Genomic DNA, 26,427 nt, shown 5'->3' with positions numbered 1-26,427 from the left:
AAAGTTTCTATATCTGGTGCCTTTGCCTACATTTCTCTTCAAATATCTTTGGAGTTGCATTTGTTGTATTGATTAGTTTGGCTTTCTCAGATCTGTTTTTCTTTCCCATGTCAATATTTCATTTTTATACCTTTCAAAAATTTCTGGGTTTTATTATTTACACTTTCTTACTTCCTATGTTGCTTCTTTGCACAGGCAGCTCAAAGATTATTTGTCTATATAATGTTTTTTGTTGATCTGTTCTGTTAAAGAGCATACATTTTTATTTGTAACTTTTGACAGTTTGTCTTGTGCACATATTTTTCTTTCTTCTAATTACTCTTTTTTTAAACACCTTTATTGAATTATCACTCAAGACATAGGCAAACATGCATGTATGTAAAATAAAACAAATCACGTTAACATGCTCATTTACACGTTGTATATTACATATATGCTTTTATACAATCATCAATCCAACATTACATAGATTGCTCAATTCATGCCTTCCCTTAAACCTCATTCTGCCTCCAAAAAATTATTCTGCATGTATTGCCCCAACTATTTCCATTTTTTCTATGCAGTTTGCTCCTACCCTTTTCTGAAGATCCAACTTCCAGTTTTTTTCTCTCTGTTACAATATTCGCTATTTCAAGTACAGTTGGTTTTGACTTTGATTTCCATTTTGTAGTAATTGATTTTTTGGTAGCCACCAGAATTAAACTTAACAAGGCCTTACTATGTCTAGGCAATTCAGATCCTGTATCCCAGCTCAAAAATAATTTCCTTAGCTACACCCATTTGTTCACCCAATATTTCTGACAGAGTAATCTGCAGGGAATTTTTAAAGTCTGACAACTTATTAAACTACCCAAACATATGTTCACAATTATCTGTTTCACACCTCTAACGTGCAATCTGAGGAAAATTTCTTTGGGGTCTGGTTGGGATATAAAATTACCTATGCAAACACTTCCAAGCAAAAATCATATATATTCTAGACTTTGTTGCATATTTGGGAGCCATACATATGTCCACACATTGTTTCTTTGTGAATTGCTTATCCAATCTCTCTTTTCAATCTTTTCTGTTCTCCTCTGATTAATCCCTATCGCTATTGTGCAATATTTTATATGCCCTACTAATTGTCCTGTTTTACCAGCAGCTTCTGTTCTAGATTCATCTAAAAACTCTAACAGAGTGGTCATTCACTTAGGAATCCCCCAATCCCATTTTCTTTGCTATATCTTTGTTATACTCTGATATCAGTCCCTGATAGGGAAGTCAGTCTCTGTTCTGCAGTCCAAAAGTCTCCTTGGCCTCTACCCATTCTGTTACCTTTTCGTCTCTATTTATTTTGTTCCTAATACCTTGGTTCCTTTGCCAGTTTTCTCCAGTAAATTCCAGCCCCATCTTGTCTATTCTCTGTACCCTTAATTGCAGTAATCCCTACTGGCAGAATCTCATTTCGCCAGTCTTGTGTTGGCTTAGTTCTTAGTACTTCCTGCTACTTTACAAATATAATATTCAGTATGACTGTTGTTATTCACCTTAAGTATCTCTATCCAGAATTCCATTCTCTCCTTATTTTATGAATCCCCCCCCGGTTCATCATCATTCCTTTCCACTTTGAATTATAGCTTTCTGCTTGTGTGATATATCTATATCTATATCTATATATATATATATATATATATATATATATATATATATATATATATATATATATATATATATATATATATATATATATATATATATATGTGTGTGTGTGTGTGTGTGTGTGTGTGTGTGTGTGTAGTTCTAAAATATCCATTCAAATCAGGTAATCCTAAGCCAGCTTGTTCTATTAGAAGTATTAACTTATTCAGCTTGACCCTTGTCCTCTTTCCCTCCCAGAAAAAAAATACCTCGACTCTATATTAATTCTTGTCACAACTTCTCCTCTGGTTGATAAAATATGCCTAACCTGTATATAAAACTAAAGGGACTAAAAACATTTTCACTGCTTACGTCTTGCTATCCATATCCATAATAAGAGCTTCCAGTTTAAGAGTTTTTGTATTATCTCTTTAGTCTCTCCCCACATATCCTTAGCTGAAATAACATAATTTTAACCCACACTCCTAAATACTTCATCCATGCTCCTAACTGCTTCAGTTCCATCAGTACTACTCTCCTTTCCTTGCTGATTTCATTTCCTCTCTCCATTCATACTCCCAGCTCTCCAATGTGCATCAGTTGGTGCACCATGTGGTGTGTATGCAGTAGGCCCTCTTGGGGATTTGACTCACTCAGAAAAGTGGCAACTTCTCCCCTACAAGCTTATTAACACTAGAGAGCCTGGTCTGTATACCCACTTTTATTCCCTCTTGAGGGACGTGAGTTGGAAATAAACTTACTTCTCTCCTTCCTCTCTGGCTGGCCAATGATGCCCAAGCTGCTAGCAAAACCTTGGTACCTGGGAGCATAGGTAGACTGACCCTTAACCAGAGTGTTGGCTATTTCTAGATTTCATTTTTAATGTAGTGTTTGCAAAAATAATAACTCCACCTCCAGTTCCTTGTTTTTTACATGTTGCGGAAATCTGTCACATAGTTTTCTGTTCCAAAATATTTACCTCACTGCCACACTTCATTTATTGTGCATCTAAACCTGCATCTGGTTTGCTGAGTATACTTCTTTCATAAGTGATGTTAACACGCATCTTGTTCTGGAATTTCCCATTAAGTTGTTTTCTGCCCTAAAAAAGCCAGTGCTGTCTGAATCATTTTCTCATCAGTGTTTGGTACTAGTATTTACTTTTCAGCTTCTGTTAGACATAATAACATAACTAACCTCCTTAAAATCCTTTGCAGTTATTTGCATATATAAACATTGTGAAATGCATCATTTGTTAAGTATCATTAACCCTCTTTACTTTCCAGTTTTATTATCTTGCTTCCTACCTAAGGTGTCAGTACAGATAGTACTACCTTGATGTTTATATGATTTTTTAGTCACTGTGAGGGTGCATCATCCAAGCTGCAATGAAGGGAGGTAGAGCCCTTATTCCCCCACTGTTTTCTGGCTATACTTACATAGCACTACTGCTGCTGTTGTCCAAACAACCTGAAGGTCTGGCTTCAGCTCCCCCAGGACTGGAGTCATCCATGTTTAAAGATGTACACAAATCATCTCTAGGGTAAAGAACTACTCAACAACCTAGCTATTATGTCGGCCTCCATACTGGTTGGGGAGGAGAGATTTTCTGCTTTAGTCCCTAATTGTACCTCCCACAGATTTGATGGCTACACCACCAAAGCAATGGCACATAATAATAGCTTGTATGACATATTCACTTCTGGACATGTGGTGTCCTCCAGCTATAGTACTTAGCACTGGTTGGTGTACCCATGTCAACATCATGACCCATCCTGCCACTACATCTGTACCTCTATTACAGGCTAGTACAAAAGTGGGTCAGTCTGATTTCATCCTCCAGGATGGATGAGTCGACTGTGGCCATGTACTCCCATCTTCCCTTGTTGACTCCTTCAGCACTTATGTCGCAACTTCATCCTTTTTTTTTTTCAGTAAATACAATTTTCATAAATTCTGCTGAAATCTGTGCTTCTGTATGATTCTCTAGTTTATTTGTACCTCTCTCTAATACTATTGTTTAAAGTTTGTTTCAAATATTTTCATAGTACTGTATATCTGATATTCTTGTTCCTGTGAAACATTACTGGTCTTTTAAAGTTTTTCCCTTTGCAGTAATGCAAATGTCTATACCTTAATTTAATTCTGTTTTCTGTTACCTGCTTTATCCTGTTCATAGTCTTGTGTGTGTGTGTGAGGGGGCAACACCCATCCTAGCAAGCAATGGGCATAAGACAGAGGACCAGCTCTGGATAAGACATCAGACCATTAATGATGTACACACACTCACGCACCTACATTACACATACTGATGGACAAGTTTACAGAACCACCAGTTTACCTGGTGACATGACTTTTTTAATATTGGTATATTTAGGGGCTCTAGTACATTTAGCTGAATACCAAATGACTGGATTATTTGATTATCTGAGGCAAAATAGTTGAAGGCATAAACCAAAACTGCCTGTTCTGAATGAAACCCCTGATGTGGGCAGGTGTGTCCACTGCACACACATACTTAATAATATAATTTTTTTTAAAAACATTTTACTAAACAACCAGAAAGAACAGTGATAATCACAAAGATAATATACTACTAAAGCTCATATATAGTTAAAAAGACAGACAAGAAAATCAGTTTATATTAAATGTTACAAACTAAATAATATGATTATAACAACTGTAGAGTGCAAGCATAACAACCTCAGCACCAACAATAACTACACTGGGGTAGATCCAAGTTACTGGGTTTAAGAATTGATAATACTGTACTGTATCGTAATTAGCTGGAAACACTGTGATGAGACTTAAACTGAAAGTCTTTATCTGTTAATTTCCAAAACTCATGCTGAACAGGTGCTAGTATCTCTTTTATTGACCAAGTCTTGCATACTTTTTAGAATGAATTTTCCAGACATGTAGTTCATTTAATAAGGCTTTATTAGATGTTCACAACATCCAAATGCTATCTTTATTAACAGTGCTAATAAACAGTGTTCAAAGTTACTTCATGTCATATTCTGATTGTCCTGAACAATGTAAACTAATATAATCTTTATTTGACCTGTCTTCTGTACTCAGGCTCAAGTGTCTGTAATCTTTTTTGAAGTAACAGGTGTAACAAACTCATTAGCCTTAACTACCTTTTTTAACTGTATCTAAAGTATATTTAATTTACACACCCTCTTATCCTTGGTTCCCTTGGTTTCCAGGCTTGGCCTTAATTTAACATTTTATTAAGGACAATTCTGTAGCTAGCAAGATTGTATATTTTCCTTGAGAAAAGAATATTCTGTCTGCACACTTTATGCTTATCTTTCCTTTCTAATAAACTTTTGACTAGCAAGGGTATCCTCTTTTTCTGCTTAACTGTCTTTTAAGCATAAATGAAACACAATTTCTATTTTACCCTTTAGCCTGTTTAATGTCTAACGACTACTTTAAAATGAAAGTCCATAATATAACAGTTGCCCCTAAGGTCCCTGACAAAAGTCTACAGGGACCTACTTCTGAAGTTACATTATATTTATATTGCTACCTGACTTATAATCTGAAAAAAAATTATTTGGTAAACCTGCAATTTTATGGCCTGTTTGGATTGAAGTATTTTCCTTTTTTTATCAGGTGAATAAACTGGCAATTTTAATTTTGATCACTAGATGTTACTTGAACATTTATGGCCTGTTTGGATTGAAATCTCTTAACTTTATGATTTGATTTTATATTACCTAGATTTATAGTCTTTAGAATTTTATGTCTAAATTTGATATATGAGTGATATATTTAAAACATGTACATTATTATGAAAGTGAATGTATTTTAATTCTGTGGGTTTTAAAGCTGATTAACCTGTATTTGTGAATTTTTATTTAAGTTATAATACAGAGTACAAACTGTTAACCCTGCCTATTTTTCTTTTATATCTCTGTATGTTGTAATGTTAAAGTTACATTGTTTATTACCTATGTTTTTACCTTATGAACTGGTGCTTTAGTGTCATATGATGTCTTTTTTTATAGCAAATGAAACCTTTTCCTGTTGTTTAAAGGTTTACTTATTTACACATTGTATTGTTTGTTTTTATTGCATAGCTCATCAAGCATGATGGCTATTTTCTGAAATCTAATTGAAATCTGCACTAAAAAGATAACTTTGTAAGTGGTCTTGAAACATAATTACCATATTTTCTGTTAACTTGTGTCTATAATTTTTTTTAATTTGCTCAATAATTCTACTTACCTTTTTAACTTTTATGAATATTTATGAGCTATAATCATTTACTAAAACCTATAATTTCTGTATTTCAAGTCTATACCTTTGTATTGTCTGTTACTGTACTTAATATCTGACTAATGTACAATAATTATGTAAAGTGCACCATAATCTGTAAACCTGCACTGTAATCTGTAAACTAATTAACAAATTAAGCCTGCCCTGTTATGCCTTGAGTGCACTGAATAACTATTACTACCTATTTTTTAGATAACTTATCTTAATAGTTTACTAAACTTATGCTTTCTGTATTTCAGGTATATACATTTGCATTTTATGTAATGCACAATAATTATGTAAATGGTACTGTAATTTGTAAATTAACAAATTAATCCTGCCATGTTATACCTTGAGTATATTGAATAACTATTACTACCTATTACTTAAATAACTTATTTTAACATGCTTGTAAAAAATAATTCTGTTACATTACCCTAAACTAATGACTGAATAATGTAATATGCCTGTTACAAATAATTCTGTCACTTTTCCCTTAACTAATGACTGAATAATGTAATAAGCATGTTACAAATAAGTCTGTTACCTTACCCTTAACTAATGACTGAATAATGTGAAGTATTTTGAGATTTGACTGAAATGTACTATACTGAACATAACTGAATATGAATGTCATATTCTGAAACTTGACTGAAATTTACACTAGCGTATACTGAACATTTAAAATAGCTGTGTACACTTTGGAAACTATCTAAACTAATACTAAAAGAATATATTTTGCCAGTGTTAATTAAACACAGATAAAAATATAACTGAAACTGATACTATTGTACAATTGTCCGAAAACATGAGGGTATTTTGATTGTCTGAACATAAATAAACTGATAACTAATACTATTGTACAAGTGTCTGAAAACATGAGACCATTTTGACAGTGTTACTTGAACACAAATCAACTGAAATATGTTACTGTTATATTCTGGAGACTAAACTATTAATATTTTTGTCAGTATTGGCTAAACATTGATAAAAACATAAACTGAAACTAATACTGTTATATAACTGTTTGAAAACATACATACTTGCTTTAACTCATACATTTTAACTTTAAACAAACATTGAAGAAATTATTGAAATACACAGACAACTTCTGCACCACAGCTCTTGCCAAATTTTACTCTGCATTGTCACAGTCACTGATGAGGTAAAGGAAGGCCTGCTTTAATGTTGAAGTGTCCTCTTTAAAGTTAGGCCTTTTAAACCTCCTTTTTTATTTCTTGTGCAAGGCAGGGTGGCTAAAGTTTTTGATTGTATTTAGTACCAGGTCCTTAAAAAAAACATTTGCATCTTTAACAATTATAAACTGATAGCATTGCTTATTGCCCTGACCTTAATTACATTTTTCTGCATGAAATAAACATTTACTGCTAATAAACTCTTGCAAGTCTGTAAGCAAACTGATAAATGAAACTAAATAGTAATGTAACACTGTGAATTTCTGCACCTATATAAAATCTATCTTAACTGTTGAACTTTTTACATTTTGTCTTGTGACCCTTAGATTTTAACATACTGTTCTGAGTGAAACTCCACCTACTTTTTTAACAACCGTTTATTTAGCTGACATCATTTTACTTTTTAGTAGTACTGAATGCTGCAAGAATTTATTATTACTGTCTACAATTTTGGGTTAAATAGTAAAACTGTAAAAAAAGAAAAAAAAAATTGTTTTCCTTTGCAATTCAGAATATATGTGAACTTGTAGTGTTAGCCAATTAATGGTTGTTTTTAATTGTACACTAAACTGTTATGTATGTTTTTAATTGTACACTAAACTGTTATGTATACTTATTCTATCTGTAATTGGAGCTTTTCTCCTCAGGTCTCCACTGAAAATGGGCTCCCGGCCCAGCTGGACTAACCTGGTTAACAAATGCCAATAAAATAAGTAAATAATAAATAAATGTATTAAATGGATAGTAGTGCCTTTAATTTAGTTTGCTAGGCTGGCTGTAATCTGAGCCGATGTGCTTGGCAAACTGCCATTTCCGTATGAAACATATGCAGTCTGAAACTGATTACATAATGTACTCTTTTATACATAGAATCTGAATGTTTAACTGTGCTGTCATTTTGCAATGTAGCATTGACTTTAAATTTTATGTTATGTAAACTAGCTAACATTATTTTGTCTTTGTCTATATCATTGCTTGTTTGTGCATTGCAACACTTTAATACAAAGCTCTTAACTAATGACTGCTAAGCAAAACAATAACACAAAAATGTATTTGCCATGCCTGTAACTGTAAACCCTTTATTTTTGCAAATTTTAACTATTAGTTCTGATATACCTTACAAGACATAGAGATATACGGTTACCCTTTTTTCTAACTGGCCACACCCGATATGTCTTTCTGAGTACTTCAGCAGCATCAGGTGAATTGGAATTTATTTTATCTTTAACCCATAAATCTGCATGTTTCTGTCATAACCAATTTTTTAAAAATCTGTACATTTGCACAAATGTTGTCAATGAAGTATAACTCTAATGAAATATTTATAGCTAGTATAGAACTACTATTTTATGAACTGTTAGCTGCTGTAATGTTTGACCTTTTAAATTTTGACAAAACTGCATTTGTGTCTTTTAATAAAGATTTATGTATAACTGAAATTGATTTGTCTGTAAACAATGAAATATTGCTATTTTTAATCTGAAACAATGACAGATTAATGCTCTGATCTTTACAGATAACTATGGAATGCATTCTTGTACTTAGCACTGACAAATGTTTTTCAGTTATACTGCAATTTACTGTATTAAAATCTGCACTCTGATTTTTTTTATGTTCCTTAAGTGCAAACATTGCACTTGATTCTGAAAATAAGAAATTAGATGAAGTAATGTGAACTTGAGACACTGCCTACATGTTATGTATGATGACTGTGTTGACATTTGTATGTTTAATACTGTAACATACTTCTTTATTTTGAATTACATGTATTACATTCTGAATATCTGTATGTGAAATTATACTACAAGTAAAATATTATGTTGAACTGTATGTGCTGAAGCATTTACACAAGGATTAATTAAGTCCAAACCCATAGTGACAGAAGCTGACTCATAAACTTGCTTCTGTGATTTAACCTTTTTGCATTTAGAAATATTTAACATTTTTGGACTAATAACCTTTAACTTTAAGAGAACATTTTTAAACTTAAACCAAAAATTTACTGATATTTTAACTGTAGCCGTATTACTTCACATGTTTATATGCAAATGACTTTAACTGATTAATTTAAACTTTTTTTGAGCTGGTAACTAAGAAATACATATAAAGTCTTACATAGCTTTATGGTTGTGGAAGAATGCGAGCTGTTGTCTGTAGCTTATTAACCTTTTTCTTGCTTTTTGACTGTATCACGTCACACTGGAAACTTGAAAGGTCATGAACCTAGCTGTTAACTGGATAATGTCTTTTATGTTCTGAAGGAACACTGCTTTGATTTAATACTGGTCTGCTGAAGTTGTTTGAGGCCTTTCTGAAATAAACACTGGTACTGTGCACTTTGGTTAACAGCTGCATTGACTATATGCAGAGGTGTTATGCTGTGTCCATTTTCTGCATGAAGTAGTACTGTCTTACTGGAAAGTTTTTTTTGTTATGAGAAATTCAGCTGCCTCTGTTGGCTGATAAGGCTGTTTTACTCTGTAGGACACATGTCGTTGAATGAAACACTGGTATTCTGTAGATTTTTGTAGAACACACGTAGAGTGACCAAGTCTTGAAATGAACAATACGTTTACTGAAAGGGGGTTCTATAGCATAGTTGATTATCTTTAGTGGGGCCTCTCAGCTGGAAAACCTCTGGAGTGCTGTAGAAATGTATAAAGTACTTTTGCTGTAGTGACTTGGAAGAACAGTCACTGTGAACTGAAGAAAATATATGCTGCACTGGCAACTGGATTTGAAAGGCTTAACTGTTTCTGATTTTCCAATTGTCCAGAGTAGCTGCTTGCTGGGTTGCAAGAGTTATATATCTCTCCCCAGACAGCAGGTTTGTTTGGGTGCCATTGAAAGAATTGATAATACTGTACTCTACCATAATTAGCTGGAAACACTGTGATGAGACTGAAACCAAACATCTTTATCTGTTAATTACCCAAACTCATGCTAAACAGGTGCCAGTCTCTTCTTTATGGACTAAGTCTTGTGTGCTTTTCAGAATGAATTCTCCAAACACTGTAGCTCATTTAATAAGGCTTTATTAGATGTTCACAATATCTGAATACTGTCTTTTATTAACAGTGCTGATAAACAATTAGTGTTCAAAGTTACTGCACATCATATTCGGATTGTCCTGAACAATGTAAACTAATATAGTCTTTATTTGACCTATCTTCTGTACTCAGGCTTGAGTGTCTGTAATCTAACAGGTCGAACGAACTCACTAACCTTAACTGCCTTTTCCAACTGTATCTGAAGTATATTTAATTTACAGGCCCTCTTAGCCTTGGTTCCCTTGGTTTCCAGACTTGGCCTTAATTTGACATTTTATTAAGGAAGCTTGCAAGATTGTATTTTCCCTTGAGAAAAGAACATTCTGTCTGCACACTTTATGCTTATCTTTTCTTTCTAATAAACTGTTGACCAGCAAGGTTATCCTCTCTTTCTGCTTAACCGTCTTTTATGCATAAATGAAACACAATTTCTATTTTACCATTTAGCCTATCTAATGTCTAATAACTACTTTAAAATGGAAGTCCCTAATCTAACACTGGGAAGATGAAAAAAAGCTTCAAGCTTTTTGCATTGGCCATCCTATTGTGGGACTACTACAGGTGCCTGCATGGCAGTAGTTTGCAAAACACTTGCTCGAAAAAGCAAATGCATGAACTCCCACTAGCTCAATCTCCCATTTCTATGTAGCTGTTTGAACACCCGATCTTACAAAACTACATAACCCTACCAGAACCCTATCTCTAGCTGTAAAACTCACACTCAGTTTCCAACCTGAGTCCTTCCTCCTTTACCCTAAAACTCAAGAGACAGGAGGGCAGAAAGATGGGTTATATAGTATTTTACTGGTTAGAACATGTTGCATATGGGCTAGTTGATGTGGGAGTATTTTACTGGTTAGAAGAAGTTGCATACTGGCTAGTTGATATGGAAGTATTTTACTGGTTAGAAGAAGTTGCATGTGGGCTAGATGATGTAGGAGTTCTAACCAGGTCAGAGCATGAAATGTAGAACAATGATGAGCTTTATATGGCAGGTTATCTGCAAATTTAGCTATCTTATTTTAGCACTGCTCCACTGCAGTGGTGGTGCTGCGGTAGCATTGTCGCCTCATAGCAAGACGTTGTCCCGTTCGATTCTCAGCTAGAGTGTCTTCTGTGTGGAGGCATATGTGAATGGGGTGTGCCTTTGTTGAAGGTTGTGCATCAGGGCTGGTAACCCGGTACGTAAAAATCCACTACCAGTCATTAGCGGACCGGAGCTCCGCTGTGGCGACCTCTAACCGGGAAAAGCTGAAAGACACAAACAAACATTATAGCACTGCTCCAGTTGTGATTTAAGACAGATCTGAATGCTAGTCAAAACAGATGAGCCATACAGAAGAGACGGTAAAAGATAAGTGTTAGCTAGGGTGAATCTACTTGAAGGAGTAAGGAACTGTTTTGCTCTATATAGCAGACCTAGCTTTTGATGAGTTATTTTTATACAGTTTTGTATGTGAAGATCAAACTTTAAGTTATCAAGTATGGTGACTCCAAGCAATTTTGTATGGGTAACTACTACATCAGTTGTATTGGTTAAAGAGGTAATGTGGAATTTACTTTTAGCATTTGCATGTGACTTTGAAAATAGTAGTAGTTTAGTCCTTTTGGCATTAAGTAAAAAATTGGTTTTGATTTAACCCAAGTTTGACTGAGTTGAAGGCATTTTGTCTCATCGATTGTAGTCGTAGTGGGCTGTCAGATGAGTAGATGAGAGTTGAGACATCTGCATACTTAACAGAGTAAGCTTGCCGAGAGGAGATATATAGGTTATTGATGAAAATGTTAAACAGAAGTGGACTGAGAGTGGAGCCTTGAGGAACCCCCATTTTAACTATGGAAGAAAGAAGAGAGTGATTTGACAAATTGATATCTGTCATGTGACACTGTATCAAAGGGTTTTGAGAGATCTAGAAAAACAGAAGAGATAAACATTCCTTGGTCTCTAGCTTTACTAGTGGTATTGGAAAAGTTGAGGAGAACTGTAGTGGTGCTATGGTCTAGTTGGATACCATGCTGTGTTGGGCTTAGGAGATCATTTTGCAAGAAGTACTGAAGGAGTTCTTATGAATACACTTTCTCAGGATCTTAGAGAGGGGGACAAGATGGTAATTGGCCTAAAGTTAGAGATTTCAGAGGAGTTACCTCCTTCTTGGTGGGGAATAATGAAGATTGTTTTCCTCAGGGAAAGTTCATGAGACAGTTGAATAGATCTGTTATGAGAATTGAGACTGGGTATGCTATAGAGTCTTCAGCAAGCTTAAGGTACTCAGCAGGGAGATCATCAGCAGAAGGAGAACAGGGTTTAAGTTTCTTTAGTCACTGTTTAAAATATTATGTGGAGACTGGTTGGAGACTGAAGGCATGGATGTCAGAACTAGTAGAGGGAGAGTGAATGATTGGGGAGAGTTGAAGACAAGATAGGCTATGATGTCAATGAAGAAAGTGTTACATTTGGTAGCTGTTTCTGAGATTGTTAAGTTCCAGATTGGGGTTTGCTGAGCAAGGAAAGCCAGGCTGAAAATTTTTCTTAACTGAGCTCCAGAATTTCTTTGGATTTTTTAATATGATTATCTTGTGGGTCAAAGTAATAACTTCTTTTTGTCTAGCTGAATGTGTTCCTTGGTGAGGTTACACAGCTACTTGTATAGAGGTAGGGTTTAAGGAGTTTTATCTTTGTGCCATTGCCCTGTAGGCCGTGGTGGTGCAGTGGTTAGTGTTGTCATCTCACAGCAAGAGGTTCTCCTGTTTGAGTCTAGGCTAGAGTGCCTTCTGTGTGGAGTCTGCATGTCCTCCCCGCAGTCGAGTGACTTTTAAAGACATATAGGTAGGTGCGTGCATGAATGGGTGTGCCCTCTTTGAAGGTTGGGCGTCGGGCAGGCAACTTGGTATCGTAAATATCCACTGCCAATCATTAGTGGACCAGAGTTCCACTGTGGTGATCCCTAACCGGGAAAAGCCGAAAGACATTCGTTTTATCTTTCTGCCATTTTCTCCATGCTTTATGTTTTTGCATGAGAATTCTTGTAGAATGAGACATCCGGGGGAGGGGGGGTTGAGTATTTTTAACTCTTATTTCTGGTACGGGCAAGGATATTTAAAGTATTCAAGAATATATTGTTGAATTTGTTGATAGCTTTGTCTAGGGCTAGGGTTTTGAGTGGAGACCAGATGATGGATTTTAGTAGATTATTGAGTGCATCAGGTTTAAAGTTAGAAAGATTTTGGCTAATTCTTTTTAATTTTATTTTTAGCTGGTGGGTGATTTCTATATTGGTGAATATAGGGTGATGGTCACTAAGGGACTCAAGTAGAACTCCTGAGATAGCATTCTTGCTGGGGTAAGAGACAGGTATGTCAAAACAAGGAAACAGAAACCTAGGCAATTAAGGGTAGAAAAGTACCAGCAGGAGGCATTATTCTACATACTCTCCATTTTCCTCCCCAAAAGGAAAAAATACATATCACTGCAATATTTTCATATCTTGGGGACAGTACTTTAGAATGGTAACTACATTTTTCAGGAAGATTTAAGTGAGAAGGCTTGGCACACATTTGAGAATGTTGGACAGGTGAGTGTGGTCTGTCACTTACATAAAGTAGAATCAAGTGTTAGTTTAAAGATAAGAGGCATGCATGACATGCCATATAAGGGAGTTGGTTATGGTACCAATTTGTCACATCCGTGGTATAGAGAAATAAAAGCATAATTACACTGCAGGCAATCCAAGTCTGATTAGTGGCTCAGGTGCCTGTAGGAGCTAGCAGCAGAGGATGGGAGTGAGCGGCCACTGCCTGCCCACCTATCCTGGGGTGAGGAGGTAGCTTGGCTTATCAAGCAGGATGACACATAGAAGGAGCACTAGATGATACTCAGTGGAGAATGAACCAGGTGAGTTTACACAGTCATGGTGCATAGCTCCAATATGCTTAGGGGAATCCAGTATGCAGAGGTACATTTCCCCTTGACAGACTACAATAGCTGGCTTGCCAGAGCTGCTAGGGGAGAAGAGATGCTCCTAATGGGAAAGAGCAGCCCAGTTCCAGAATCAACAAGCTGCATGCTCCCAACCAGCCAACTCTGGGGAGCACAGAGGTGACTGGGTGTCCTAGTGAGAATGAATAGGGTGTAGGGTTGTTGCCCAGCCTTGGAGTACCTGGCTTCTCTGGCCTCAGAATAAATGGACTAATTGGATATCAGTAGTAGAAACACTGGACAAATTCATGGGGAAGCAAAAAAAAAAAAAAAGAAAAGGTGAGCCAGTAAGAAATGATCAGCTATTCCTATTTCAGCTAAATTGAGTGTGATCATATGTAGGCATCCTGTACAGTCACACAGCAGGCAAATACAATCAAACCCTGGACAACAGGATGAAAGTCAGTAACAGCTCTTTACATTAATCATCTCTAATAATTAAGGAAAAAAGTCACATAAACATTTAGATGCAAGTAGAATAAGGCTATGGCAATGACAAACTGCAATATAAATAAAGTAATAAATGTGATGGAATGTGAGCAGTTATAATATAAAGTATTAATAAATGAAATCTCTGTAAATATTTAGTGAATGAGCAGAATGAGCATCTGATCCCTCATGCTGAAGATTACAAGCAAGTAACACACAGTGTGAGGGGTTCAGGGAATGGAGCAATTGGAAGATGTAAAACTAGTATACAGAAGTAAGGAAAATGTCAGCAGAGTTTGCTTAGGAGAGCGGATCTTTAAAGAGTTGTTAATACTAGCATCCCAACTAGTGATGCAAACAGCTTTAGATGTCTCGGGATGGAATTAATGAATGCCCTCTCTATTTTAGCAGGAAAGATAGAGATTGTAAGAGAAGTGAGAGAAAGCATGAGTGTTGCTCAAGTCTAGAAATTTGTAGTAGCAATGTCTGAAACCAAATGGAAGCAATGGAGGCATAAAATGATTGTTCTGGGAGTACAGCATATAGAATGAGCCTGCCATATCAATTGTCACTGGAGGTTTTCACTGTTAGATTACAATGAGCGAATAGAAGAGAAGACAGCTCAAACTAACAAATGTTATAAGCTGACTTCAGTCTGTGAGTATTATAGGCATTGTCCATAAAATGTGAGGAATGCTAACAGAAGCTAAGTTGAAAGTGCATATTCTCAAAGTCTAGATGACAGGAGCATACCCGTCAACCTCTTAGAGCAGAAATCTAGACAAAGCCATAAATGATGGGGGACAAAGGATCAAAAGTAGGAACATTTTTAAATATTGTTCTTACAAACTTAGAAAATTGATAGAATAACACGTTTTGCATTAGCATTAATTTTTTGAAGGCTACTAAGTCTGACACTCAAATGTCTGTCATTATTTTGTAACTTCAACCCTCAATTATTTACCAGTGATTTGCCAGAAAACTACAATTTTATGAGAAACAAACCAAAAATATGAGGAAAAAATCTAGGCATTCTGCAAAAATCTGTACTGTTGAGAGGTATGGACAGGAGTAAGTTCATTTCAAGCATCTCAAGAACAAAATGATCAACTGCTATACAGTTGTCTTTTAAATGGAGTGGTCAGGCAAAGAGCCATGAATGACAATTTAAAAGGATGTTTTGAAAAGTAGAGAATTATTTGTTAATTGGATACACAACACACAATGCAAAGCCTCACCATGAGAACTTGGACCCCAGCATGTATTTTAATGAACCTGAAAGGAAGCTTATGGTAAGATGGTAACTACATATGAAATGTCAGAATTCTAGACTTCAGATGAGCAGAAGCTTGTCATTGATATCAACAGTGTTCTGATAAAGCTTATATAATTAAAATAGCAAAATGAGAAACCCACCACTTGTTACTGGCCAGATGATCAGTAGTAAAAACATCTTTGTTGGAAGGTTGCCAACATCTTGTAATGGTGATTAGAACTGGAAAAAGAATGAGAAGGTGAGTGTTGCCTTTTTATAAATTTGTCCATCTTCTTGGAGTTTCTGCAATCTCTGAGAGAGTATACATGTGTGTGTGTGTGTGTGTGTGTGTGTGTGTGTGTGTGTGTGTGTGTGTGTGTGTGTGTGTGTGTGTGTGTGTGTATATATATATATATATATATATATATATATATATATATATATATATATATACATATATATATATGTATATATATATATATATATATATATATATATATATATAGTTGGGTCTACTTTTGTTTATCGAAACTTGTTACTTTGAAAAACAAAAGGACAATCCCAATTACATGAAAGTGCTCTTAAACGAACGTGCACTTTCGCGAATTCTGGTTCACCGAACCGGTAAAATAAAAAAAAGAAACACTGGAGCACCGAAGCACGCTACAGTGGGGATAAGGGAATATAACTCTTTTCCCAATGTAGTGTGATCTTGGAGTTAGTATATATAAAGAAGCGGGGGGGGGGTGCAGGGGGGCTTGCCTCCCTGCAAAACTGCCTTTGTAATATTTTATTTTATTTTTTATTTTACCGGTTTTGTGAACTGGTATTCGTGAAAGTTCACTTCATTTAAGCGTACTTTCATGTAATTGGGATCGTACTTTTGTTTTCGAAATAATGAGTTTCAATAAGCAAAAGTAGACCCATGTGTATATATATATATATATATATATATATATATATATATATATATATATATATGTGTGTGTGTATATATCTATATATATATATATATATATGTGTGTGTGTGTATATATATATATATATATATATATATATATATATATATATATATATATATATATGTGTGTGTGTGTGTGTGTGTGTATATATATATATATATATATATATATATATATATATATATATATATATATATATACAGTGGTTATAAAAAGTGTACACACCCATGTTAAAATGCCAGGTTTTTGTGATATAAAAAAGCGACCACAATAAATCATTTCAAAACCTTTCCCACATTTAATGTGACCTATAACCTGTACAATTCAATTGAAAAACAAACAAATCTGTTAGGGGGAAAAAAATATAAAAAAAAAAAAAAAAAATAAGCTGGTTGCTTAAGGGTGCATACCCTTAAACTAATACTTTGTTGAAGCACCTTTTGATTTAATTACAACATTGACTCTTCTTGGGTACACACCTGCCATCAATTAAAGAGACTCTGATTAACCCCAAATAAAGTTCAGCTGTCCTAGTAGGATTTTCCTGACATTTGCTTAGTTACCTACTACAGCTAAAGCCATGGTTCGCAGAGAGCTTACAAGCATCAAAGGGATCTCATTGTTGAAAGTTATCAGTCAGGAGAAGGGTACAAAAAAATTTCCACAACATTGGATATACCATGGAACATAGTGAAGACAGCCATCAAAAATTGGAGAAAATATGGGACAACAGTGATGTTGCAAAGAACTGGATGTCCTTCCAAAATTGATGAAAAGACAAGATGGAAACTGGTCAGGGAGGCTGCCAAGAGACCTACAGCAACACTGAGGGAGCTGCAGGAATTTCTGGCACGTACTGGTTGTGACCTACATGTGACAACAATCTCTCGTATTTTCCATATGTCTGGGCTATGGGGTACAGTTGCAAGACATTAGCCTTTTCTTTCACAGAAAAACATCCAGGCCCAGCTAAAATTTGCAAAACAATACAAGTCTGTCAAAAGCATGTGGGAAAATGTAACACGGTCTGATGAGACCAAGGTTGAACTTTTTCGCCACAATTCCAAAAGGTACGTTTGGCGCAAAAATAACACTTCGCATCAGCAAAAGAACACCATTCCCACAATGAAGCATGGTTGTTGCAGTATCATGTTTTCAGGTTGCTTTTCTTCAGCTGGAACTGGGGCTTTAGTCAAGGTGGAGAGAATTATGAAGAGTTCCAAATACCAGTCACGTTTGGGTCAAAACCTTTAGGCATCTGCTAGAAAGCTGAAGATGAAGAGGAATTTCACCTTTCAACATGACAATAACCCCAAGCATACATCCAAATCAACAAAAGAATGGCTTCACCAGAAGAAAATTAAAGTTTTGGAATGGCCCAGCCAGAGCCCAGACCTAAATTCAATAGAAAATCTGCGGGGTGACCTGAAGATGGCTGAGCACAAGAGATGCCCTTGCATTCTGAGATGCCCTCTCAGTCTGACAGATTTTGAGAACTTTTGAAAGGAAGAGTGGGCAAATATTGCCAAGTCAAGATGTGCCATGCTGATAGACTCCTACCCAAGAAGAATGAACGCTGTAATTAAATCAAAAGGTGCCTCAACAAAGTATTAGTTAAATGGTGTGCACACTTATGCAACTAGCTTAGTTTGTTTTTCAGTTGAATAGTACAGGTTATAGGTCACATTAAAGGTGGGAAAAGTTTTGAAATGATTTATTGTGATCTCACTTTTTTATATCACAAAAACCTGGCATTTTAACAGGGGTTTGTACACTATTTAAATCCACTGTGTGTGTTTATATATATATATATATATATATATATATATATATATATATATATATATATATATGTGTGTGTGTGTGTGTGTGTGTGTGTGTGTGTGTGTGTGTGTGTATGGATATGGATATGGATCTGCTTAAGATGATCTAAATGCAAAACATCTACAACTTTTGATTGAAGTTATTCTAAGGAAGTATTTCACCATTTCCTCACTGTTGTGTGACCTTGGAGTTTATATATATATATATATATATATATATATATATATATATATATATATATATATATATATATATATATATAATTAGCAGGGGGTGTGGGAGGTTCAGGGGGGGCCTATTTCCCTGCAAAAAACATTGATTTTGGGTGTGGTTAGATTTGTCAACATTTTATGTTTTGATATTTTTGAGGTTAGACATTTTTTGTTGAGATTTTGTATTTAGATCATGGTAAGGTTTGGGGGTTTCCTCCCCCTGTCAGAAGGTCATCATCATCTTCTTTCGGCTGTTCCCATTAGGGGTCGCCACAGCGGATCACCTGTTTCCATTTCTTCCTGTCCTCTGCATCTTGCTCTGTCACACCAACCACCTGCATGTCCTCTCTCACCACATCCATAAACCTTATCTTAGGCCTTCCTCTTTTCCTGTTACCTGGTAGCTTCATCCTTAGCATCTTTTTCCCAACATACTCAGCATCTCTCCTCAGCACATGTCCAAACCAATGTAATCTTGCCTCTCTGGCTTTGACTCCAAACCTTCTAACCTGGGCTGTCCCTGTAATATACTTATTCCTAATCCTGTCCACCCTCGTCATACCCAGTGCAAATCTTAGCATCTTTAACTCTGCCACATCCAGCTTAAGCTCCTGCCTTTTTGTCAATGCCCCTGTCTCCAACCGATATAACATAGCTGGTCTCACTACCCTGTTGTAGACCTTCCCTTTCACTCTTACAGGTATTCATCTGTCACAAATCACTCCTGACACTCTTCTCCATCCACTCCATACTGCCTGTACTCTCTTCTTCACCTCTCTTCCACACTCACCACTACTCTGAACTATTGACCCCAAGTCACCACCTTCGCCACCTGTACTCCTTGCATCCTCACCATTCCTCTGTCCTCCTTCTCATTCACACACAGGGGCAAAAATCATTTTTATGTTTTGTGACCTTGGGAATGCTGCTGTTTTGAGTAGTGACCTCTCAGGGTTATAGATGCTGTAATGGTTAAATACTTGGGTGATTAAAAAGAAGACAAATTATTCACATTAAACCCATAAATAATTCAGGCAGGTGCATAATCAAAATGTTCTTCATACCTAATTTGTTACCAAAAAAAAAAAAAAAAAGCACAAATCTATGAGGGTACTCATGTTGATTGTGCTTTTTGTTTTTGGTCACATTGCTATTTTATAATGTAAGCACTGTCATACTTCATATATAATTGATTCTGTGCACATATATACTATAATTATTTAAAGGACATTTGTGAAAGCAGTAGTGTTCCTCTACATAAATGAAATATATGTTTATAAACTAGTGTTCCTCTACATAAATGAAATATATGTTTATAAACTAGTTATTTAAAAATCAGAAATTCTAATTACTAATTAAGTACTAATTAAATAAACATTGTAAAAGAGCCTTAAGGGACGAACCTAATGAGCAGCTGCATAAAGCTTGTATGTGAATATTAGATGGAAATGGGGCAATGGATGAGAGTTGGAAGTCAGTTTGGAAATCAACATGAGTACAGTGGGACATCATAGAGAGCAGGCGGGGAAAGGTGGCAGTGTCAAGAAAAAAAAACAGCAGCAAAACAAAAGCTACTGCAAATTATGAAACCCAGACCCTTTCAAAACAAAATAAAACAAAAGAAAAAACTGTAGATTAAAACTAACAAGCAGGCAGTAAACATTTTATTAAACCTTGCTCTGCCATGGACTGTAACATATATTCTGAGTTTTAACAGAGTGATATACTACTACTATCGACAGAGAGACAGCATATGTATATACAGTATATATAATTGTACGAAGAAATATTCATTGAATCTTAGAGAGGCTTACCGCTCTAGGTCTTAGATCAGGAAGTGTCCTGGTGTATCCCTTCAGTAAGGATGTATCAAAAGCATTAGAAATGTTCTCTGAAGAGTAGGCACACACAGCAGTTAGTCCCCTGTGGAGAAAAGTTCGTACAAATAAATATGCTGCTTAATGTTATCTCAAATTACATACCTACACACAGAGACATGCACATTCACACAGACACACACACACACAGACACACACACACACACACACACACACACACACACACACACACACACACACACACACACACACTTGCAGTAGTGATTGAAAACTGTGTTTGGAACATTCAGCATCCATGACGTGGACACGCAGTGATGTCATATCAAATCTCATCTGATTTGTTGTTGTTTGTATAAAGCAATGCTGAAATAAGCAGATGTAACCAGAATTTTCTCTCATCCTACAAATTGTACTGATAACAACCAAGACATCCATCCAAATGCAAAAAATGTATTTGAAAACTATATTACAACTTAGAAGTGTTTTTATTTGTTGTCTAGTAATGTCAAAGAGATTAAATGTTATAGTCTTCACTCTTATAGATATATTTCTTGTGGTTTCTTTATTTTTGCAGACTTCTTACCTTTTTCGTTCAATTTTTTTTTTCTGGCCTGAACCTGAAACTGAACAGCTTTGATTAGTGTTCTACCCCAGTTAAACAGAAATCAATCAGTCAATAAATGAATGAATAAATGTGTCATTGAGAGGTCTTTCTGTGCTTTTCTATGCACATACATCAGAGAATGAATTTGTTTATGATTCTCTGTTTCTTCATAATGGGGTAGCCTTTGTTTAATTTAGTGACTTGAAATGAACCTTACCTTGTAAGTGCACAGCAAAGTGCAAAGTATGTGCTTGTGTACACAGCAGAAATAAATGTGTGTGCAGGTGTGTATATTTTAGATAATGTCACTGAAGGTGTGAAGCAAAAAGTTGTGGAATACTTAAATAACACATTGAAGCATTTGCCAGGATATGTGAAGGTGAGTTGCATCATTTATTTCAAATAGGTGATTATGGTAAATGTTTTTATAATTTGACTTAACTTGAACAAGAAGCGTTAGAGTGGATAAGGGGGGATGAATCCATAGTTATCCGACCAGCCGATAAAGGTAGCATGATAGTGGTGATGGATAGGGATTTTTATTATGGGTCATTTAAGGGCATGCTTCAAGATGGTGAGATTTATAGGGTTATTAATCAAGGCTGTATAAATAGAAGGGTTAGGAAGATACAAATATTGTTAAATGAATATCTGATGAGCTACTCCATTATGACACAGTTAATGCAATTCCTTACGGTGGACATTCCGGTGGTGCCAATGCTTCAACCTTCACCTAAGGTTCATAAGAGTTTGGTTACTCCACCCTTTAGACCTATTATAGCAGGCAGAGTGTGGGTAACCAAACCTTTTTCTATTTTTATAGAAAAGCAGGCTAGGCCTGTGTTGAATAAATCAGATGTAATATTAAGAGACACTAAACATTTTCTTCAAGATCTGTATACTTATACAAGCTTAGGTATGGTGAGTGATTCCACATTATTAGTGACATTAGATGTAGTTGCCCTGTTCACGGTCATAACGAATGAACAGGGGGTAGAGTGCATGAGGAAACATTTAATGAACCATAGTGGGTATGATGATAGAAAAATAGAATTGATATGTAGTTTTATGAATGTAGTATTAAACAACAATGCTTTTGTGTTTGATGATCAATATTATTGAAAAAACATGGTGTAGCCATGGGAACGAGCTGTGCTAACAGCAATGCAAATTCTGTGGTAGCACAATGGGAGATTGAAAAAGTTTTCCCTAATGAGATGTACATTCAATACATCAAGCTCTATTGTCATTTTGTGGACGTGTTTTTAATTTGGAAGGTACAGTAGAACAGTTCCGAGCATTTGTGGAGTTTCTATATACTACATCAGACTTTCTTAAGTTCATTATGAAGTCCTCTGGAACATCGATTGAGTTTTTAGATGTCATGATTACTAAGCAGTTGGATCTGACTATCACTATGAGCTTGTATAGAAAGGAATGTCAGAGAAATAATATTCTCCACAGGAATAGTATGGGAGGGTGTTTAGAAATGTGATAAGAGGAAAAGGAATGAGAATGTCTCAGTTACATCATATGGAGGAAGGTTATGGGGGGGGGGTGGAAGAGTTGAGGAGTAATTTTGGAGAAAGAGGGTATAAGGGGAATGAAATCAAGGAGGTATTAGGGCAAGTGGATGGATTAAGGGGAGGGAAGGTGAAGCCATATTTTAAGAGACAAGAAATGGAGGAGGTTAAGTAGTTACTGATAAAAGAGAAGGTTATGGTGGAGTAAGGTATATGATGTATTATACCAGCAATACAAATAGTATCAAGCTGGTTATTGAGAGGAACTGGCTGATCTTACTAACAGATGAGAGGATAGGAAAAGTGGTAGGATTAAGCCCCAGTTATTGCTATAAGAATTGTCAATCTATGAAGAGGATGTTATGCTATCCGGATAAGCAGAAGAATAATAAAGAGGGAAGTAATGGAACACATCCGTGTGGAAAATGTAGGTACTGTGAGCATATTGATATGGACTCTTGTGAATTTAAACATCCAGACACAGGCAAGCTATAAAAATTTTATGTGAGGGGTGACTATAGCACCAAGCATATAGTTTATTTGGCTAGATGCTTGTGTTGCCAAAGATTTTATATAGGGAAAATGGACCATACCTTAAGGGATCGAATTAGAGAACACTTATAAGTATGAGAAATGGTAATATAAGCAACGCTATAGCTAAATATGTTCTTAATACCCAATCTGAACATAATTTTAAATTTAGATTGATTGAGATTATAAGGGAAACAGTAAGATTGGGTAAGGTGGAGAATAAAACAGAAGGGGCTGAGCTTAGGTGGATATTGAGACTCAGGGCTGACAAGGGAGCTGGGCTCAATGAAGTTGTGTCTATTAAGTCAGTATTAAAGCTAGGGGGTTACCTAGATGACTTCTGCAAATTATAAAGGTTATATTTTATGTCGTAATGGAATGCTCACATTTGTTTTATGAAATATGTGTATAAATGAGATGTATCTTTAAGGATAAGTTTTTATGATAATGTCAATATAGAGAGAGGGGGGAGCGTGGTAAAAATGAGGGATAATTGACTACGAAGAATTGTGGGCAAATGTTCTTATTGGATGTTTTAATTTAAATTGTTATATAAATGGGAGATAGAGTGAATGTTTGTTATTATGGTCTGAAGAAGCCACATCAGTGTGGTGAAAGCGCTTGCCCGAATAAACTGCGACTTGGTTAATTTTTATATGCTTATTGTGCTTCATTTTGCTGTAAAGTTTTTGAGTCTTCTTCTTCTTAAATAACACAATGAGAAAGGACATTGGCTAAAGTTGTGGCATCATAAATCCAACAAAAAACACATTTTATGTTTCCTACATAATTTCTAAGAGCTTGGTTAACATCATATGCTGAACTGTAAAAGTAATGTAAACCACAGAGCTGTATGTGCTTTATATGCACTTTGACCTGGGAAGTTGATCTGGGGAGAACAATGCATCCTTCTGATTGCATTCTTTACAGAATGAGACCTTCCTAACTTGTGGACATCCCGTCATAGTGAATACAAGATGTCTACTTCAGCAGCAGTTCTGGTGTGTAATGTTCCTGGCAGCAGTCATTTGTGCACTGAACATGTCAGGATTCCACACTCCTGAAGCATCAAAAGATTTTACCGAACAATGTCAAACATCCCTGGTAATAAAGGAGATATTTGTTCTCTGTTTTTCCAGATTTTGCAGAGTTTGCATCACCTACTGAATACAAAATGCAACCAAGTAATCTCCTGTTGGAACAACTCTCAAATTTTACCTCCTGAATTAAGGGCAAAGCAAAATACAGTCTGGGAAAATAGATCAATTTGGGTTACTTTTTAAAACGCTAATACTATTATTTCATAACTTCTCAAAAATATGCAGTTTGTGGGAGGGATGGAATACATATTTAGATAATATTAGGGGGTGCCTGTTCCAATTTGGGAAACCTGACAGGCATATCTCTCAACTGTCCAGATTTTCGCAGAATGACCAGATTTTTGCGTCATATTTTTTGTCCATTACTCATACAATTTTGGTTTTCTGACAAATTACTGGCCAATCATTGAGGACTGAAGTCAGAAAATAATGACAGATATTTAAGTTTCAGACTATACCCTTCAGAAAATTCATGCTAACAAAAATCATGTTATTCTATAAACTTTGTAAATTTATAAGAGCAATATTTAAAATTGTTCCTAGTTATGGGCATTTGCCCTCCATTCATTGTGGCGTTGTCCAGATTTCTTGCTCTGAGAGGTTGAGAGGTATGTTGACAGGTATGTCTGTAAAAAATACAGGTCACCTAGAAGTGAAAACCATTGGGTATAATCTGTGAAATAACAGAAATGGAGACGACAGCTGAGGGATGAAAATGACTGACAGATTGAAAGAAGAAGAAAGAGAGAGAGAGAGGGAGACAGAGACACACAAACACAGAGGGAAAGATCACTCATGCCATAATTGGGCATAATACAGAATATGCTTTGTAGACCATGATGGCTCAGTCAGTAAGGGGATCAGTCTTGACCTCTGAAGACTGTGTGGGCAATTCATATTTTCTTTCACATATGGGGTTTATTTATTTTATTTATTTGATTTGTTAATCATTGTAGAGGACTGATCGCAAGTTGACCCATTTCAGCCACAGCCTTGGGCAGATATTTTTGCATAAACATCTAGACAGGCAGCTACAACACAAATTATACAGTTGTGAAAATAAAAATTATACTGCGTATTCACAAGAAGCACTGTGAGAAAGACATATTTGTGAAAAACAGCTCAATATAAACTAATTCAGTAAAGTTAGCATACATTATGTACAAGAAGAAGAAGAAGGGCAAAAAAGTTTAAAGCTTAGGGTTTTTGCTTGAAAATGTTGTAGGAGATATGTTGTGAACCAGTGAATAATGTTTATGTTACCACTGGTTGTTTAAAGGATGAATATGGTGCTTTTTTGTGAAGGTAGATTCATCTAGAATAAAATCATACTTCCTGGAGCCACTTGGAAGAAACTCCTTTAGCCTGCACTCCAGAATGGAGAGTGTATGGTCAGTCAGAATTATTCTTAGACCTTTGAAGTACAGTTGCATTATGCTTACAGGAGTATATCTGTTTAAGTAGTTTTTACTGATAATTTTGATATCAGTATAGAGAGAGGATACTTATGAGGATTTTGTGAATGAGTGTGAGTCGAATATCTTGTTGTTACACAGGTAGCCAGTCTGCACACTGGATGGATGTAGTGTTGTTCTGTCTTAGGGGTCAGAAGAATGAAATGACAGATTCTATTAGATATTATTTGCATGTCATTAACACTCTTCTTAGAATGACAGCCAAGGAAGAAAGGAAGGCCATACTAAAATGCAAGGTATTTTTACCAATAGTTACCCAGAGTTCTCCCCTCAGGTGTGAAGAAATGTGAGGTCTTGAGGCAGCCATAAAGAATTCTAGTAATTTTTGCTTATAAGTTATCAATGTGAGTTGATATAGTCAGTGAAGAATGTGAAAAATGTATTCTAGCTAAAAGTATCCTATATCATACACCCAAATAGAAAACCAAGAGCAAATGCCATCTTGGTAATAGTACTGTTAGGGGATAGTAAAGTAATGTTTAGGGTTAGGTTTGGGGCAGGGGTAGAGTTAGCACATGAGGAAGATGGTGCTATAATATTTTCATTCAAGTGTTCATTTTCAT

General features: G+C 35.6%; 1 protein-coding gene across 1 annotated transcript in view; it reads right to left on the bottom strand.

The window, feature by feature from the left end:
* The window catches only part of LOC122808845 (semaphorin-7A-like), an 851,812-nt gene that overhangs the window by 269,188 nt on the left and 556,197 nt on the right, over positions 1 to 26,427 (bottom strand). The window contains exon 9 of the mRNA XM_044079936.1: positions 20,608 to 20,716. Coding sequence (XP_043935871.1) covers positions 20,608 to 20,716 — 109 coding nt within the window. The remainder of the gene's footprint in view (positions 1 to 20,607; positions 20,717 to 26,427) is intronic.

The sequence above is a fragment of the Protopterus annectens genome, chromosome 8.part0 (assembly GCF_019279795.1).
Source record: "Protopterus annectens isolate FY-2018-M chromosome 8.part0, PAN1.0, whole genome shotgun sequence".
NCBI lineage: Eukaryota > Metazoa > Chordata > Ceratodontiformes > Protopteridae > Protopterus > Protopterus annectens.
This window is presented reverse-complemented; position numbering and strand designations above follow the sequence as displayed.